We start from the raw sequence: 18512 nt of genomic DNA, 5'->3' as shown, positions 1-18512 counted from the left end.
GGTTTCTGTCTAGACAAAGCTCAGTTGTCGGGGAGACCCGTGCAGATCCAGGACTGCCCCGGGCTCCAGGAAGTATTGGTGGGAGAGGAGAGTGGGCTGTTTTTTTTTTTCCATCCTGCTCACTTTTCCCTCCTTGGGGGATTTCAACGAATGCAGCCTATTGCTGAGAGTGGGATTTTTTTTTTTTGTGTTGCTTGTGGGAGTTTTTCTCCCATGATAGGGTGGAGACAGCTTGGTGCATTTGTGCAGTGATATCAACAGCATAAAAAAAGATCTCACTGCTTTCATGTCTCCCACTCAGCAGGAAATAGCAGCCTGGCCCACCTTGCATGCAGAACAATCACAGATGCACACCCTGCCACACACACACTCACTCACTCCCTTGTGTAGGATACAGTGTAGGATCCGTCACATTAGCCACTTTTTCACCTCCTGACGCCGCCAAACCGCAAAAGCAGATCTGTAGCGCTCTGCCAGTGGAGCCACTTTGTTTGGCTCTATTGTCTCTGAGTGATTGTGTGCAGCAAGATAAGGAGGAACAAGCAGCGTGACGGTTCGCGCGGCGTCGGATCAGGGAGCAGACAGGGCTGACTAAGGGTTCATTAACTGTTACACTCAGCCGTGCCCTCGGGGCTCTTTCTTGGAGCCGGGTACGCCGTTCCACTGGAGTCGAGACAGCTCCTTGTCTTTAGAGGATTTGTAGTGTTGACAGCAGAGTTATTAGGTGTTTCCAGTATCTAAGTGTCTGGAAAAAGACAGAAATAACCCTGCAGAACCCCCATTCCAAACTACAACTCTTCCAACAGTCTGCACGCTTGTTCGTCGTTATGTGAAGCCACACCTTGTACCAATCTGTGTTGCAGTTTGACAGCCAGGAGTTTAATACTGACTGTTGATGAAACTAATTAACATCTGATGGGTGGCCTCCTTATTGTTTCTAATGTGTGCACAAGTTGGGCAACTGATTTCCAAAACCTTAAAAATAAGTTGAATTTCCTTAAACACGGGAAATATCTGATATTCACCAAAATTGGGGCTCATCGAAAAATAACAAAAACAAAAGCTTTCGTCAAGAGAGTTGCCTCCAAAGCTGTTTTTATTTCTCCACACAACAGGTTTGCGTGATTGCCCCCACCCACATTCGTCAGTACGACAGCATCACTGTATTAATAGAAGCGGCACATTGCGTTGCATCTGGCCGTCCAGATTTAACTCCAGACATGGTGGAGCAGATTCGTCGTGTCAGTTGTTTCCCTTTATGCGTCAAATAAAAAGCAATACCTCCCAAAGCCAAATCTAGAGTTTTTTTTCTTGGAAAGCAATCAAAGCGGAGCAGGGCGGAAACGGAGCACATGCATGATGATGTGTAGCTGAAGAGAGAAGCACCTGGTTCTGGGTTTTTTTTTGTTTTTTTTTTGGCTGCTTGTCTTCCACTGAATTGCGAGCGCATGAAAGAAAAGTTGCGCAAAACTTCAAAGAGAGTCCTAATCCGTGGATGTTATTCACTGTACCTCTCTGCAGGGAGTGTGAGGAGGGCTGTCGATGAACTTATTTCTCAGGGAATCAGAAGCACATTACTCAGAGCTTTGAACTTTTTAACGGCTGTGACTGTCTGCAGGCTGTGTGACCGGACACAAAAAAAAAGAAAACCTAACACACACTCTCAAAAGAACCTGTTTTTCTGCACATGGGGCCCAGGTGGGAAGAAAGGACTGGATGACAGAAACCAAAGTGAGAATCTGTTGTCCTGTAGCTGACCTCACCTTCTGCAAAGGTGTTGCATGCTGCTACAGCTCAGAGGAACGGCGGGCAGTGAGAAAAAAACTCACAACCTGTGACTCAACGGCCTGGAACCCTCATGTCCTGTTCTAGTCTGCAGCGCAAACACCAACACCTTCTGTGCTTCTTTTCATGTCGGCTAACTTCACACAATTAGGTGTTCAAAGCATTTTTAGACGGCACCCGTGACGCCTTTAAAGATCTGTCACCGCCGAGGCACGTAATCGATGATGTTCCTGCACAGATCAGAATGTTAGCGCGTTAGTCATACAGTTTGTCTCCGCCGAGAGACACTGTGTGTTTGTTTCCTCTTTGGGAGGCCTCTGTCTCTTTCCTCTGCACGCCTGACTGGACAGTCTGGCTCCCAGATAGCATCAGGCTGTCTGAGATTAGCACTCATGAGGGCGCAGTTAAACTTGTAAAAGCTCTGGACTCCTGTCCCGGCTGCCTCTGTTCTACACAATGCACAAATAGCCGTTGTGAGCGTGGCACAATACTGATAGCCTGTCTGCATTGTCACCGTGCCTCTCGACTGTGCCTAAGCCTCGGAGCTTATTGTCGAGGCAGCCACAGATCCTGGCCCAGGAGCGGACTGTGGAGCCTGCCGGTGTTGTTGCCAGGCAGTTTAGCAGTGTAACATACAGATAACGAAGCTGCTCTGTGTCCCCTGGCGCAACATTTTTGGAACTGAGCAGCTGATAACTAATCATCCAGGCTGCAGCCCAAAGTCTGCCTTCTGTTTGGTGAAACACTAAAGAACACTATGAATGAAATGCACTATGGTTTCAATGTGTTGTCTTTTATTGCACTATGGACGCAGCAGAAGCAGATGCTTGTTGAAGTTTATGTTTTTATTGGTGAACCAACTCAGATATATAAACCCTCTGAACTTTCCACCATTTTCTTGGTGTGTTTTTGCTGCTGTGATATTTTTGTAATAATTTCTCCCCTGCAATATAAAGTCCTGCATCTCCAAGGAAACAGTGCAACCACGGCTAGAAGGAAAGATCTCAAAAATGTCCTTTGTGCAGTATGACACAGTTATAATGCCACAATCATAAAAAAGAAAAAGTGAAAGTTGGATTTCTTTGATTAGTTGTTTAATAAAAAGTGATCAACACGTTCACCTTTAGAGTCCACAGTTGTTAACGATGTTGGAAAAATGGTGGCTTCACACACGATAGATATTTTACTCTTTAAACTTTATTGTCATACTGGTCTCCTATCTGCTCTGTGTAAACACAGCCTGCAGTTCAGCCCAGTTCAACCAAAAAGTCCTTGAATTTTTGCCGCATGACTGATGCTCACACTTGAGGCAGTCATGGCCTCTCAGTTGCGCTGAGGATTGCTGAATTTTTTGTTCATAGAATCTGATTTAGAGCAAATGTTTACTCTAAAACAAGACATGGAAAATTAAGCAATTTTTTTTTTAAGTTGTTTTTTTTGGCCTTTGTGCCTTTATTGGATAGTGTTAGTGAGAGAGAGACAGGAAAGTAGGGGAGAAGAACGGGGGGAGGACATGTGGGAAAGCGTCATGAGTGGGATTTGAACTCATGACCTCCACATTGGGACTGTAGCCCTGCACATGGGACGCCAGCTCAACCAGGTGAACTATAGCGGCGCCCCTGGAAAATTAAGTAATTTGATGAAATGCAAAGACATTAAGCTTAGATTCGGTTATGCTAACAGCATATCACAGATGACTGGTTCAAGGATTGTTGGAAAGTTGAAAATGATTCTTTATGTTTTTACAGTTTCTGGCTCTGATGAATGGTGAGTTTTGGGGTAATTGTTCTTATTTAAAGGCAACATGCCTTTAAAACTCACCGCCGTGTTTTGGAGTTCAGATGGTTAATAACAGGCTACTACCAGCAGAATAATATGGTAACAGAACACACTGCATTTGGAAGTTTTTGTAGTTAAATCTTTGATCAAAGATCTAATTGTATCTATGGTTCTGGAGAGGACGTCTGGCTCAATGTGTTTGCATCGCCCTGTGATCTAAACAGTTACCTTCAGAGGTCTGTTTACGTTGATGCATTCCCAGACTGAAAATTCTAGAGATTACGTTCCACGAAACATTTCGGTTAGTGCACTAGTTGTCTGTCAGCCGCAGCGTTCTAGTAGAATAGGCTTTAAAAGCTGGCAGACTCTGCGCAGCGAGCAAGGAATTTTCTCTTGGATGTCGTCCTCAGAGGTTGACATGATTCACTGTTCTTCACACTGTCTGAGCTGTCACAGAAACTCCACTGATTGATTTGCACTGATAACTCCTGTCTGAAGCAGCGTCTGTTAGAGCGAGACGTGCGAGTACCACGCTGTCTGTGACGTCAGTTTTAAAGAACAGGCCCGGCAGCTCTGATTAGTGGTGCGACTTTTTCTGTACCTCCTGATTACTGCTGTAGCTGTAAAGCTTCACAGTCAGATATTTCATTTCCTCTGGACATTCTTGTCCTTGTGGAGCCATGATGCAGACATCGTTCCAAAACTGAACACTTGTGGTGTTCAGAAATCATTTTATACCCGTGTCTATGCAGTTAGACTAGTTGGAAGTTAGAGGTGATCAGTTTGTGCATCACAGGTCTTCATTGCAGTTGAGGGCCTCTATTTTTCAGACTAAAATAGAAGGAAATGCTCAACTTGTCAAATTAGCAAAGGTGGAATTTTTAAGAGCTGATATAATTTTGAATATTGTGACATTTAGGTGACATTGCACTGTGGTATACAGTACTAACTTTTTATATAATATGGCCATTTGATAATTGATCAATCATTTAATCTTGTATCTGTTCGAACATACTGTGTTCTAATTGCTTGTTTTGGCCGACAAACGACCGTATTAAGTCCTGTGTGCTGTAGATTTGAAGCCAGTGTCGGTAAGTTATTAGGGTATTTGTTCAGGCAGCAGATCTAAGCAGTGTGTAGTGTTACACGCCGCAGGGCACAAACTGCTGTCGTAAACTCTGCAGAACCTCCCTGTTGGCACCGTGAGAGCCCACCTGTGCAAAGCCCTGCAGCCACATCAAAGGAACATCTCCACTGTAAGACTTCAAATATATTTTTATCAATGCTTTCAGTGTGCCACATGTTTACATTTACCACACATTAGTCCGCACGCTAGATGCAGACAGGCGCACCGCAGCTGAAGGCATTGCAGACATTCTTTTGGCTAGAAGGATTTTAAAGGCTCAGTCCGCATACTAGGACTTACACACCCTGCAGTGATAAATGCTGCCTGCTTGTTTGTGTTTGTTTAACTGGAGTCTGGGCTCTTTTCACTCATGCATTTGTTTGACTGAGGTTTTAAAAATAGAAAAGTGCAACTAAGTCATAGCTTAAAATATACTTTTATGTTTTTCAGAAGCAGATTTTGTTCATGTGGTGTTCATTGCAGGATAAGTTGCATATATAGCAGCAGTGGTTTTTAGTTCAGGAAATGGATTTCTCTGCTTGTCAACACCACTCTTGTGTCTGTTTGTTAAATAAGAAGTTACAACCAGGAGAATGTTAGCTTAGTTTAGCCTAGCTTTTACCCTTGTAAAATTCATCTATCATCTCTACACGTAGTCCTCACTAGGGTCACGGGGGGCGAGAGTCTATCCCAGCTGACTCAGGGTGAAGGCAGGTTCACCTGGACAGGTCACCAGTCTATCACAGGGCTACACTTAGAGACAGACAACCAAGCACACTCACATTCACACTTATGGACAATTTAGAATCACCAATTAACCTCAACATGTTTTTGGACTGTGTGGGAGGAAGCCGGAGAACCCAGAGAGAACCCACGCTGCACGGGGAGAACATGCAAACTCCACGCAGAAAGATCCCGGGAGTCCAAACCAGGACGGCGACCTTCTAGCTGTGAGGCGACGGTGCTGACCACCGATCCATCTTGCAGCCCCCTTGGAAAATCATAACCTCCTTTCTTTGTTATATTTTGTGTTATTAATTGAGCTTCGGATGGTGTAAGGTGGATTTTTTTGACACTTAGCCAGAGTAACTGTTTATGCAATAAGCTTGTCCTGGCTGCCTCCTGACTTTAATGTATCTGAGAGTGGTATCAATCTCATTTAACTCCCATCAGTTAAAGAAAAAAAAAAGCTGCAGCTTTGTGAAAGGATGCATTGCAAAGAAATCTGACCTTTTGTACAGAGCAGTTACATGGTCACTGCTGCTAATCTGATTATGAGCTAGAAACGGAGTCTGAAATGTTCCTTCTTCATTTCCCACCACAGAGGTTCTGTCAAAATGCTCCTATATCTTCAATAGTTCTGAATATATTCAGGTTTACTTGACCAGTGAATACTTATTTTTTTGAATTTTAAAGATCGCTGTTGACAAGAAACTAGGGGAGAGAGCGATGGGGACTAACATGCATCAGAGGTCCCAAGTTGGGTGCAAACCACTGGATGTCCTAATAAACTGTGCAGCTAAGGCTGCAACTAACAACCCCTTTTCATTATCTCATAAATTAGCAATTATGTTTTTCAATTATTGCTTTAAAATGTTGAAAAACAGTGCTTATGGTGTGTAAATTGCAAGGTAATGCCTTGTTTTATTCAATCAACATTCAATTTACCAACAAAAATGACAAAAAACAAAACAAACAACAACAAAAAAACACAAGTAAGATCCTGAAACTGGAGTTTTTTTCAGGATTGTCGTTTAAAAATGTTTTCAGTGATTCATAAGTGGTCAATGTGCTAAATAATGTTGGAAAAATATCAAATTGGGATTTTTCTGACTGATATTTCGAATTGATTTGCATTGTAGTTAAGCTTCGGTTCAATATCCGTTGTGTAATTACCTTGCAACGTGTTTTGGAGCTGTTACACAATTTTACACAAGGAAGCTGGCATGAATCTACCAAACAACTGACGCAGCAATTTAAACTCTGGCTCGAACATGCTGCGTCACCTTTGTTTGTTATGACAACCTCAGAAATTTGCGAGTTACTTTCATGTAAATCACAAATTCTATTTGAAATCAATTCATTTTTGAGCCGTGTTTATGAAAAATTGAAACAGTGTCAATAGTGGTGAGACGGTAGCCTCTGCTCTACTAAGCATACAGGTGAACTTTTACTGCTGCTTTTATCTTTACATCAGTCATACCAGGACAGGAATGGATGTAGTACATTTTGCACACAGTGCCTCTGATTTTTTTTGCAAGATTGTGGCGAATGTAAACTTTTTCCGGCTCAGTGTTCATACTTGTTTCAGACAAGTGGAAATAAAAGGACCAGTCTGCACATGTAGGTGGTTATTTTACCTCACTTTCTTTATTGGATATTCATGCAAATTTGTACATATTTAATTAGACAATGCTTCATTTGCATATTTAATCAAACTTTCAGAAAATTTGTGAGATCTATTTGTAGTAAATAGGAAGAGGAGCTGCTGCAGGAGCAGGACACTGACCATTGTCAAGGCCTCCTCACTCCCTTTCCATGAACTCTTTGAACTGCTGCCTTCAGGCAAATGTTTCCGGAACATTAAAGGAAGAACCTCCAGAATGATCAACAGCTTCATGCCACAAGCTGTCAGAATGCGGAACTGCTGATCTAGATATGCAAACACTTTATGTAATTGCTTTTAGTTATTGGATCCTGGAGAAACGCTCTCTCATCTTGCCTGTACAGCAACATGACAATAACCTTGATTTGATTTGAATATATGGAGTTTTACACAATATATGTTTAAAGACCGAGTTTTCTCTTACGCTCAGCGAGTAATCCAAACCAAACTTTCTAGTTTTATTCCTATCTACATTATATTCTGAACGTTTTAAGAGATGGGTTTGTTCATATGATCAGTCATATCCTGATTTATAGAACATTTTACTCAAAAAGCTGAACAACAAAATAATGATAATAGCACATTAGCAAATTTTAAGAACATATGAAAACATGCAATGCAAAAAGACACTGTTTTAATGTAAGTCATCACTGGGGAAAGCTTCATATCATTACCTAACAGTCAAATTGTTTTATGTACTTTTTATCTGTATTGTCTTGCCTTAAATCTCATAAAAGATGATCTTTAGGACTACAAATACGTAACGACTCGACAAGGCTGACCATTAACTGTGATCAAGTGCTCTGAGGTTTGCAGTCTGCCAGAGTACTACTTCTAGGCTCCATAGTAGCAGCCGGCGTCACACAGCGCACATGTAGGGGAGGGTGATCGCTAACTAACCCTGCTGTGACGCAGCACTCCCATTTTTCAACGTCCACTCATGCCTGGCCAGTGTTGCCGTGGACATAAATACTACAGCTGTGTTGAAAAGAAACGTACAAAATGAAGCGCTAAGTGCTCTGGAACAATGAGTGCACAGGTCAAGTAGGCAAAACCTGCGACAGCACATCGTGTACGCTGGCCTGACAGTAAATACGTTGCTTGTGGCTTTAATGTCAGCGTGCAGTCTTTACGAAAGCTACCTTAGCAGAAAGTCTTGCACTCTTATTATAGCAGAGACTCTTTCTGTTTCCTTGGTGACTCTCCTGTGGGTGTAGCTTCTATTTTTATAGGCTCTACCCCATATTTAATCATTTATGCTTTGGAGCATAACTGGCGATTCTGCTTCCTATGGAGGAAGCGGAAGGGAGTGGGTGGGGGGATTAGAGGGATGCATGGTGTCGTCTCCTTTCTGAGGTCGGTTCTGCAGTTGCCTATGTTTCATCTCCCTTCCGTTTCAGCGTGTTCCCCTCCTCCATAATATCCTGCACCAGAGCACAGGGCAAACATTCGCTGCACCACATGCCAAAGATTATTTTTGTCAGTCCCGTAGAGACACTTTTTTTTTTTGGTGTCTTTTCTTCATTTGTTCCTGCAGGAAGATCTGCAAATGATCACAGCCGAACAATTGTTTAACACACACAGGAATTCTCCTTTATTGCTCAGCAGTGTGCACTACTATAAACTTGAATACAAGATGTTCTGTCTCTCTTGCATTAGAGGATGTTCCCCGCTCTTCTAGGAAATTCTGTTTGTGCAGAAGACAGAAGGAAGACATCAGGTTCTGCTGAAATACTGCTTCCCCTTTGCGTTGTGCACAGCAGTTGGCCGGAGTGGAAGGCAGAAAATAGCAACTGTGCAGCCTCTCCTTCAAGTAGTGCAGCAAGTGATGTAATGAACCGGTAAAAGCAAACCATTGTATCCTGGAAGAGGGAATTGTGAAACAGGAGTCTGTTAGGTTGGGTCACAGCTTTTACGCAGATTGACTCAGTTCCAGATAAACTCAACTGTCATTTCTGAGAAATTGCACAGCTCTGAAGATTAGAAATTTCTGCTTCAACATCTTCACTTTTTTTTTTTTTTTTTTAATTTCCCGTCATATTGTGCAAAGCTGTTGCACACATGCTGTAAAAGAAATAGAAAAGAAAAGATGCAGTCTTGCTTTTTCTTTTCTTTTTTTTATTTTTTTTATCTGCCACGAACTGACTGGAATATCTTAACAAATGTTGGAGTGCGTTCTGTGGTATTTTGTGCAGACATGGTGGAAACTACCTCACATTCATTTGTTTGTTCTGATATTTCTTCTAGCCCCACCAGCAGGTCAAAGTTTCCACTTATCCTATGAAATTTCTCAACATCTACCAGATAGATTGCCACAAAAACTACATTTTGTGATTTAAACATGTTGAATCCCGATGACTTCGGTGATTATATGAGCTTTGCTTAAGTGCTAACATGAAGTGGACTTTTGTGGTATTGGAGCAAAATACCCATTAAACTTATTACCTTTCCATTAATCTCAACTCACAAATCGCTGCATCCTGTTTTTGCTCTGATTTCCTTGTAAAATTTCTGACATAGTGGTTTGTAAGTCAGCTGCGTCAAGGCTTCTTTTGAAAGTTCAGTTTCTGCTAACCAGCTAGCAGTGACAGTCCTTTATCTCATTTTGCTGCCTTTCCAGTGAGGTATGAGTTCATCAGTTTGCTCACCCCTATACTTGGGTGTTACATTCCTTGGGCCCATAACTATCTACATTATAATTCGCCATCAGCATTTCAGTGTTCATTTATATGCAGATGACACACTTTTGTGTGCTCATAGTACAACTCCAAGCAAGACTTAGTTGCCCATTGAAGTTCTGTTTGACATCTTCTGTTTTTCATGTGTTTCTACTGTTAAAGCTTTCAAACTATCTCACATCGCTCTTAAATATCATGAATTTTGTGTTCAAATAATAACTTAATGCTCAATATTGTATTTGTGCATGCTAACCTTGGCAGAAAAGCACATGGCATGCAGGAAGAACTGCCAACAGCTTTCAAATTATAAAGTATAAAGTGTCCTTGATTTCTAAATAAGATCACTAATTACTACATTAAGCCAATAACAATGTCAAATCTAGGTTAATTCCTTAAGTTCACAGTGTAAAGTCAGCACTAGCTACACCCATATTGTTACAGCAGCCTGACTTTTATGTTGCTTCTTTAATCCCACTGGAACATCTTGTTCCCAGCCAGCATTTGAAAATATATTAATTACACTGTGGTTTTGTTGGTTTCCGCTGTGCAGATACCAACGGCATCACTGGGTCAATTAACGCACATACAGTAATTGTAAATGTGTTTCTCACACAGGTTAAAGCACAGCTGTCCGAAAACTGCAATGTCATCAAAAATGCACAGCTCCAGTAGCATCGCTCAGGCCCGGAGGACGGTGCAGCAGCTGAGGATAGAGGCGAGCATCGAGAGGATAAAGGTCTGCACTCACAGTGACTCACCGCCACCAGTGTCCTACTTTCTGTGTTCTGCGTGTGTGTTGAGGTAAATCAGTGTGTGGACTGATTCCTTTGCAGGTGTCCAAGGCTTCGTCAGACCTGATGCGCTACTGTGGAGAGCACGCCAAGAATGACCCGCTGCTCATGGGCATCCCGGCTTCAGAAAACCCTTTCAAGGACAAGAAACCTTGCACCGTTTTGTAGAGGAACACCTGAACTCTTGCTGCTTTTGATTTTGATTCTGATGTTGTAAAAACGCTGATAGTAATGCTGTTCACAACTTGCCTTAAGGCCAGTACACCCGTTAAGTTTTTCACACGCCTGCTGCAGTTTGACAAAGAACGCAGTCCTCCTCTGTCTCCCCGTCAGATAGCAGCGACACAAAAGAACAGGCAGAAATCTGAAGCTGAGGCCTCGGATCAAAGCTTTAGCTCAAACAAAGATGACTAAAATTTTGCACGAGGGCTCGGTGGCGACTTTTGTTTCTCTGCACTGTAATCTGACAAGATCCAGAACCCCACAGAGGTCGGCCTGAAAGACGCTGTGCCATGAATGGGAGAGATGATGACTCTGTAATTATCACAGCATGCGTAAACATGCTGCCTCAATCATCAGTCCAATCAGATTTAGGCTTTCACCTCTTACTTTCATCAGGCTTGCTTGAGGAAATGGTTGATGTAGTTTGTGTCCTACTGATAATGAGCACCGAGATAATGACATCCTGTCATTCCGCGGGTAAACTGTGCCGTCCATCACAGGAGGACAGATGGGGAGAGTGGAGGTTCATCACCACTGATGCACAGCTCCTGCTTTGTACCGTCGCCAGCAGCAAGAAGTACTAGTTTTTAGAAGTGATCGTTAAACTGTTTCTCACTTTCTCTTTGCACAGGCAGCGCAAACACATGGGTTCAGATTGTCCTGACATATCCAGCTGAACTTTTCCAGAGACAAACAGTTCAGTTCAAATAGTGACCAGGTTTTCTTCTTTTCAGATATGAAGACACGGTGATGAGATTTGGGGATGATTAGATTTTTTTTTTTTACCTTTTGTAACTTTCCTTCTGAGGTAGCTTCACTCAAGCAATGTAGCAACTTCAATTGAATTCCGTGCAAATCTTTTAAATATTATAAATGTGTCATCTGCAAGTTTTAATACCTTTTAAGTGATTTTCCTCATCAAAATAGAAATATAAGTACTGGTACAAAATATAGCCTCAGACTACTCTACACCATACTTTGTAGATGATACTTTATATGAGGTTTGATCAAAAAGTTCTGAGACTGTTTTTGGTACATGCACACGGAGCATGTTGGGGTCATTTATCTGCGACATTGAGCGAGTGCTAAGTGTCATGAGTCAGCATGACATCACAAGATCAACAGCAAGACCTGTGGCACACGTGTTTTTGTGACCACTTTTAGGAGTGCATCTGCAGCTCCTACATGGAGCTCAAACTTGAGCAGAGAGGAAGCATCACATTCTGTGTCAATCAGCAGCAAGAACGATCCAACCTTCATGTGGAGAATCATCACACTTTCCAAGAGCAGGTGCATCAGGTCATGAGCACCAGGACCACCCAGATTGAGTTTTGCTGTTACATACCGAAGCATCTGAATGAGAAAATGACCTGAACTGTGGCGCTGTAGCATGTAGGTGATCTACTGTGTGCCTGCTCTTAATGTGATGATTGCGCACAATTTGTTGGCCACATCACCGCAATCACAGCTGTGTAACTGCTCTGCTCACCAGATTTGGCTCCTGTGACTACTTCCTTTTCCATCCATCCATCCATCCATTATCTATACACCGCTTAATCCTCACTAGGGTCGTGGGGGGCTGGAGTTTATCCCAGCTGACTCTGGGTGGAGGCAGGGGACACCCTGGACAGGTCACCAGTCTATCACAGGGCTACACTTAGAGACAGACAACCAAGCACACTCACATTCACACCTATGGACAATTTAGAATCACCAATTAACCTCAACATGTTTTTGGACTGTGTGGGAGGAAGCCGGAGAACCCGGAGAGAACCCACGCTGCACGGGGAGAACATGCAAACTCCACACAGAAAGATCCTGGGTGTCCTACCAGGATGCGAACCAGCGATCTTCTTGCTGCGAGGCGATGGTGCTAACCACTGCACCACCTTGCAGCCCCTCTTCCTTTTCCCCAAACTGAAATTTAAGTGGAAGAGTTGCTGTTTTGACACAGATGAGATTCAGTCTCCATCACAGATGATGCTTGACAAGTTTACGGGACTTTCAGGGAGCGTTACAAGCTTGACAGTAGAAGAGTGGTGCATCGCTGCACACTTTGATGGTGATAACGGCGACATTTAAATCAGGTTTAGTTTTTGCTTTAACAGTCTTGGAACATTTTGATCGCATCTCATATTTCTTATTCTTCAATTATCAAACAAATATGATTCACCTTTACTGCAGAAGTAAAATATTCAACACCAACCTGTGCCATCTGATCAGACAGTTTCTCTGCTTCGTACTGCACTATTCAGGCACTGTGAAACCTGCAAACACCAGATGACTGTTATGAGTTTGACACATTCCATGTTTACAGCTGCTCTAAAACCTACTCTGATTTTATCATGTTGACATAGCTTTAACTTTGTGTTATTTGTGTGTTGTGCTAATGCAAAAAAAACCAACTAATTTTGCAATTTTACCAGCCGCAGCCTTAATGATGAAGTGATCCTGCTTCAACCTCTTAACTACCTTTTAGTCACATAAGTGCTGTTGTCTAATACTGTGAATAACGAAGGCCCTTTAGGTGAGTTAAGGGAGTATATCTTACTATATTTACCCTTTCAACTCCATGAACGTGTATGGCATATTTCAAAATGACTCGTGCTCACTAATTAATTGCATTGAGATGCGTCTCGTGTGTGTCGTAGCTCAGTACGGATGTTCGTGTACTACAGTTTGTGCTTGCTTGTTACTTTTTAAACATACTGATTCAGTCCAACCTCACTTTTGCAAAACTTTTTGAATTAAAACCGAATGCGTTGTTTGGGTTAATGGTGTATTTGGTTGATTTTTACTAGTGAATTTGTGCTTTTGTTAGAGAAACATTTACAGTATGTGGTTTTTCACACATGGTGAGTGCAGGTAACCTGCCTTTACCTGTTTGTGGTAAATGCGAATAAAATTTTAAAACAAGTCATTTACAGCCTTTTTTCCCCCAGTTGATACCTTTTAGGAGTATCAAACATCGTATTTCTGATTTGCTAAGTTAAAAAAAGTGTTTTTGAATGATAGATGACGAGCTTTCAGTGTCATTCGTATCATTTAAAGCTGCACTCATTTATATTTTTATGGATCAAATGGGAAAGGGCTTGGGAATAATGTCAAACCCACGCCACCCATGCTCTGTGGAGCATTTCAGCATCTTTTATGACATTGTTTTGCTTCATTCATCTGCAGCTTTAATGTACAGTCTCTCTGCTTTCACCTACAGCTGTTTCAAGCGCTATGAAACCCTGTCTAAGCTATCTGAAAAGGTCAACCAGTTAGCAGGTAAACATAGTAGAGCAACGGGCTGCTACAAAAATCTTTATGAGTATGTGGGGATGATTAATCTTCCTCCATATCTGCTGGAGCAGGCAATTGTTTTCTATCATGTTAGTCTTATCACATTTATAAAATAATAATGTTGGGTTTACAGCTTGCTCGATTGCCACCAGTGGCCAAGAAATTGATTGATGCTGCTTTAAAACAGAATCGCTACACACTTATTGCGTTTGTTTTATTAAGACAATCCTATATGGAGGTTAGTATTTGGTCCCTGAGGCTTAACATCCTTTAAGTTTTTGCTCACACGATACTTGAAAATATATTAGTTTATCTGTCTGATGTTATTATCCAACAACATGAATATCATTCTCTTGAAGTCGCATGTTAAAACAGGTGGATGAGAGTATCGGGTCAGATGCACAAACGGCCTTGTTTGCTCCAATTTCCCAGCGAAGGTGTTTATGTGCCCTCAGGGGATGCGATAACTCCGGACCTGTGAGCGGCCCTTTCTCTCCTTTCTCAGTCTGCTCAGGTGTGATGTTACATCCACAATCAGGTCAGGCCATATTTGTTGGTCCACATTGATGTAATCCTTGCCCCAGTCAGATGATGGATCGGACTGGCTTTATTTTGCAGCGATTGTGTTACTTGTCAGTGCAGTGAGGAAGCCCTGGGATAAGCCAATAAGCCACTGTATCTCCAGCATCTTACCTACTTTTAGTGACCCCCTCCCAGGAAGGCAGTGTGACAGGAAGGCTCCTCTTTTTTAATGATCAAACAGGCTTTCGGGTGTCGTTTTACACTCTCCCTACTCTGGTATTTCTGGTATTATTGCTCCACTTACTGAGAAAGAAAACAAATCTCAGACCTCAGTGGCGCTTTCATACTAAAAAGTTCTGCTGATTGGCAACTTCCCTAAAGAAAAGACAGCAGTAAAAACTGTGGACGTGTCTGCATGTTTTTGGCCTCATTTGCTCATTTTCTCACATTTGCAAACTCAGTCAATTTAACCACAAACCCTCCGGCCACTGTCGCATCTCACATTCCTCTCCAGTCTTCCAGTCAGCCCTGCATTTTGACCCAATTTTCCTCCCCATCTGCTCTCCTGCACTCGAAAGCAGCACCGGAGAGGCTTCTTGATAACCCCCCAACTGCAAAGTGACGTCTCTGCAGCAGGTCGGCCTCTGTGCGTACGCTGCCTGTTAATTACAAGTGCTGCTATTGTTAGCGTGTCAGCGACCAGGGGGGAACGCCTCTATTCATGGAGCTATTTTTAGCCGTGAAGCTGAAGTACTGTACAGCTCTAGCAATAGAGACCTGAATAGCCCTGACTCATGCGTCCATTGTCTCATGACGCTCTGTGTGGAAAGCTTTGTCCCTCCCCACTCTGAGCAAGCACCAATAAGTTCTGGTTTTCTCTTTCTGCAGCCTGAAAAGGGGTCTTCAACTGTTTTGTTTTTTCTCCTTGCCTCTCTGCTATTTTTAATCCACTCAGCAGTAAATTTAGCTCTGATTGCGTAAACGCAGTCTGCTGTGAAGAACGAGCCGTCACAACGATCCCCGTCCCCCTCAGATTAGACTACAATGGGAATTCTCCTCCCCTCACTGTAACAAGATCTCCAAAATGTGCAAAAGGTCAAAATTTACAAGAGTTCCCATGCAGGAGTAAAGTGGATTCTAAGGAATTCAAAGCCTGCAGCAGATTTAGCACACGACAGATTAGCCTTTTTAGTTGCAAGTAACTATATTTTGACTCTGTGCTGAGTTCTATGAAATGCAAGCTGCAGAAAAAAAACCTGAGAAATACTTGTTGGGTGACGTGCCAAAACATAATCCAAACCCAACATGTTGAGTTTCATACAGGCTGACTGTCACGAAAGGCCCCATGTGACTTCCTATAATCACGTTAAACCTGTAGCAACTGGAAATCATCAGGCGAAACCATCCTGAGAACTGTTGGTTGTTTGTTTATTTCATTCAACTTCACAAGGCAGAATCCTGTGAACTACTCACAATAAATATAGTTCATTAAATTAATAACACATAAAAACATCAGTTAGTGGACAAGTCTAAACATTGCATTGCCCTTCAAATAATAATATTAATAATAAAGTGAGAAAACTTTCCCTTTTGAGTTATCAAAGTGACAAGTCTTAAATACTATTAAATAAATGTGCTGTTAAAGAAATGCTCGGATTTGGTCAAATTTTTCATGAGGAATTCTTCGAGCTGACGGATCCACTCCAGCGTGGTCCAGTTCTTGGAGTCTTGTCCACTGAGGCGCTCTCTGTCAGCTTTCCCCTCAGTCCCTGCTCTTCTGCTCGCCGTCACGTGTGCTCGTCGGCTCACATGATTCAGTTTCCCCTGAAGGACTCCTTCTCGGCAGAGAAAGGCGCAGTCATACGTTGGAAATCCTGGAAACCCAGACTGCTGAGTCACTCTTCCTTGGCCCACGAGTTCACCCTGCCAGGGTGGATTTGCTGGAACGCCTCTCTCCTCCCTGTGTTCTTTTTGTTTCCTGATTTTCCCGCCGCTCTCTCTCCCTCTCTCTCTCTGGGGCGATTTCCAAACGAGTCCAACACAGACATTAACACAGGCCTTGTGCAATTACTTTTTCCCCAATGCACACAATACATTAATATTCCAAGCCGTTTCATCGGTCGGGAAGGTTGATGACAGGAACCCACTGATCCAAACAGCGACTGTCTCTGCAGAATCTGTTCACTTTGCTCAGCGCTGGGTCCTTCCACAGGGACGACTGAGGATTCTGCAGGAGGAGGAACAAAGCAGTTACCACCTGCTGACTTACAAAATGTGCAAACAGTATAATCACTCAGTGTGTGCACTTCCGAGAACTGGTAGGCTACAAAGATCCGACAATCCTGATTGCTCATAGGAAGTGAGCAACACACAACAGGTCCACATGAGTAACGACACTTACTGTAACTAGAATGCAGTGCAGGTCCATGGGCTCTCCCCCGGGCTTCACTCCACCGAGGATCTCTGCCAGACGCCTCATGTTGCTAACCCGCAGGATGTTGATGTCATTCTCGCAGCAGAACGCCTGGATCAAGGTGAAGTGAATCTGCAGAGCCACATCCTCCTCGTCATCTGTGGCCAGTAGACACAACACCACATTGTCTGGATCTCTAAAGTCAACAAAAGAAGAAAGGAAAAAACAGGAGTGAGGACAAGAAGATGGAGCTGTCTCACACTGACACTGGCTGGATTTTTTTTTCTTTCTTAGAGCTCCACTGGTGACCTTAATAAGGATTAACTTACGCATTTAGTGACTTTGCTGCCTCATAGACTCCGACGGTGATGCAACCCTGAGGCAATGCAGAGCTCAGGACCTCCTCTAGTGCTTTAGCCACCGATTCCATCCTGAGGAAAAGAAAGAAGTTTAGAAAAACACGACCAGAGACAGAGCTGGTGTCCAAGTTTTCCACTAATGTCATTCATTAAGATGCTGTAACGTTGCATGCCGAATACAACAACACCGCAATACGAGCATGTAAGACAACCAAACGATAAATATTTAATATGCAGCGTTAATGCTAGCAAAAACAGCTACCTCGCGTCACATAGCTAGGGCTTAGAAAACCTCATCTGAATATGACAATGTGAATTCCAGTGACAGCGTGACAGAAAGCTTCATTTACATGTTCAGCAAAACTGTTGTAAAGTTCGTAAGCTAAAGCTAAATCGAAGCAAAACATGCAACGCGAGCTCGCTAACCTTTCTGTTGAATTATCCCCACTGGTGTCTTCAAAAGTCATATTGCACATCCAGGCGGTTCGGTTCGGTGTCCTGTAATATCCAGAGAGATGTTGTGCGTCCTGAGATTCTCACTGAGTGCAGACGTGAGTGTTTCCAGCAGCCGTAAAAGGCTCAGAGCTCACACAGGACTCATCAGCATAAACGCTTCCTATTGGTGGACGGCCGGTCACGTGGAAACACAAAGCGCAGCCTCGATTGGTCCTATTGAAAACAGCGACATCCAGCGGCCATTACCGGAAGTAACTGCTTTCGGAAAATAAATGCTCCAGGGAGTAAAATCACAGGGGCTGCCACCAAAAAACAGATAAAAGGATAAAAAAGAAAAAAAAAATGTTTTGTTATAAACAGGAAACTAACACGTTATGGCAAGATAAAAGAAAAAGAAGAAAAATTAAAGTGACATGAGTGAAAATAAAAACAAGTAAGCTAAAACAGGAATCAAATCAAATCGCGATTATTGTCATTTTGCTGTACATAAACAGTAGTATAGGCAAGATGAAAGAGCATTTCTTCAGGATCCAGTAACTTAAAGCAATTTAAATAAACAAGTGTTTGCAGATTTAGATCAACCGTTCAGCATTCTGACAGCTTGTGGAATGAAGCTGTTGATCAGTGCACCGGAAACATTTGCCTGATGTTTGCAGTTCAAACAGTTTATGAAGAGGGTGTGAGGAGTCCCTGACAATGCTCAGTGC

General features: G+C 42.7%; 2 protein-coding genes across 3 annotated transcripts in view; one reads left to right on the top strand and one right to left on the bottom strand.

The window, feature by feature from the left end:
• The window catches only part of gng12b (guanine nucleotide binding protein (G protein), gamma 12b), a 36015-nt gene extending 24360 nt beyond the window's left edge, over nt 1–11655 (top strand). For both annotated transcript variants that reach the window (XM_008297040.1, XM_008297048.1), the window contains 2 exons: nt 10370–10490; nt 10588–11655. In XM_008297040.1, coding sequence (XP_008295262.1) covers nt 10398–10490; nt 10588–10713 — 219 coding nt within the window. In that variant the 5' untranslated portion in view covers nt 10370–10397 and the 3' untranslated portion in view covers nt 10714–11655. The remainder of the gene's footprint in view (nt 1–10369; nt 10491–10587) is intronic.
• Nucleotides 11656–15988: 4333 nt separating this feature from the next.
• gadd45ab (growth arrest and DNA-damage-inducible, alpha, b) lies at nt 15989–17907 on the bottom strand. The gene is made up of 4 exons (XM_008297028.1): nt 17776–17907; nt 17320–17421; nt 16979–17186; nt 15989–16804 (listed from the first exon to the last, which is right to left on the bottom strand). The coding sequence occupies exons 1-4, from the start codon at nt 17823–17825 to the stop codon at nt 16691–16693; spliced, it is 474 nt and encodes a 157-aa protein (XP_008295250.1). The 5' UTR covers nt 17826–17907; the 3' UTR covers nt 15989–16690.
• Nucleotides 17908–18512: the final 605 nt, after the last annotated feature.

The sequence above is a fragment of the Stegastes partitus genome, unplaced genomic scaffold (assembly GCF_000690725.1).
Source record: "Stegastes partitus isolate 25-593 unplaced genomic scaffold, Stegastes_partitus-1.0.2 Scaffold25, whole genome shotgun sequence".
Classification (NCBI taxonomy): Eukaryota; Metazoa; Chordata; class Actinopteri; family Pomacentridae; genus Stegastes; species Stegastes partitus.
This window is presented reverse-complemented; position numbering and strand designations above follow the sequence as displayed.

Coding starts and splice junctions, on each gene's coding strand:
- gadd45ab (XM_008297028.1), bottom strand. CDS start 17,825: ATGTGCAATATGACTTTTGAAGACACCAGTGGGGATAATTCAACAGAA. Junction 17,187..17,319: donor GCAGCAAAGTCACTAAATGC/GTAAGTTAATCC, acceptor TGTTGACTTTAG/AGATCCAGACAATGTGGTGT. Junction 16,805..16,978: donor TGCACTGCATTCTAGTTACA/GTAAGTGTCGTT, acceptor CTCCTCCTGCAG/AATCCTCAGTCGTCCCTGTG.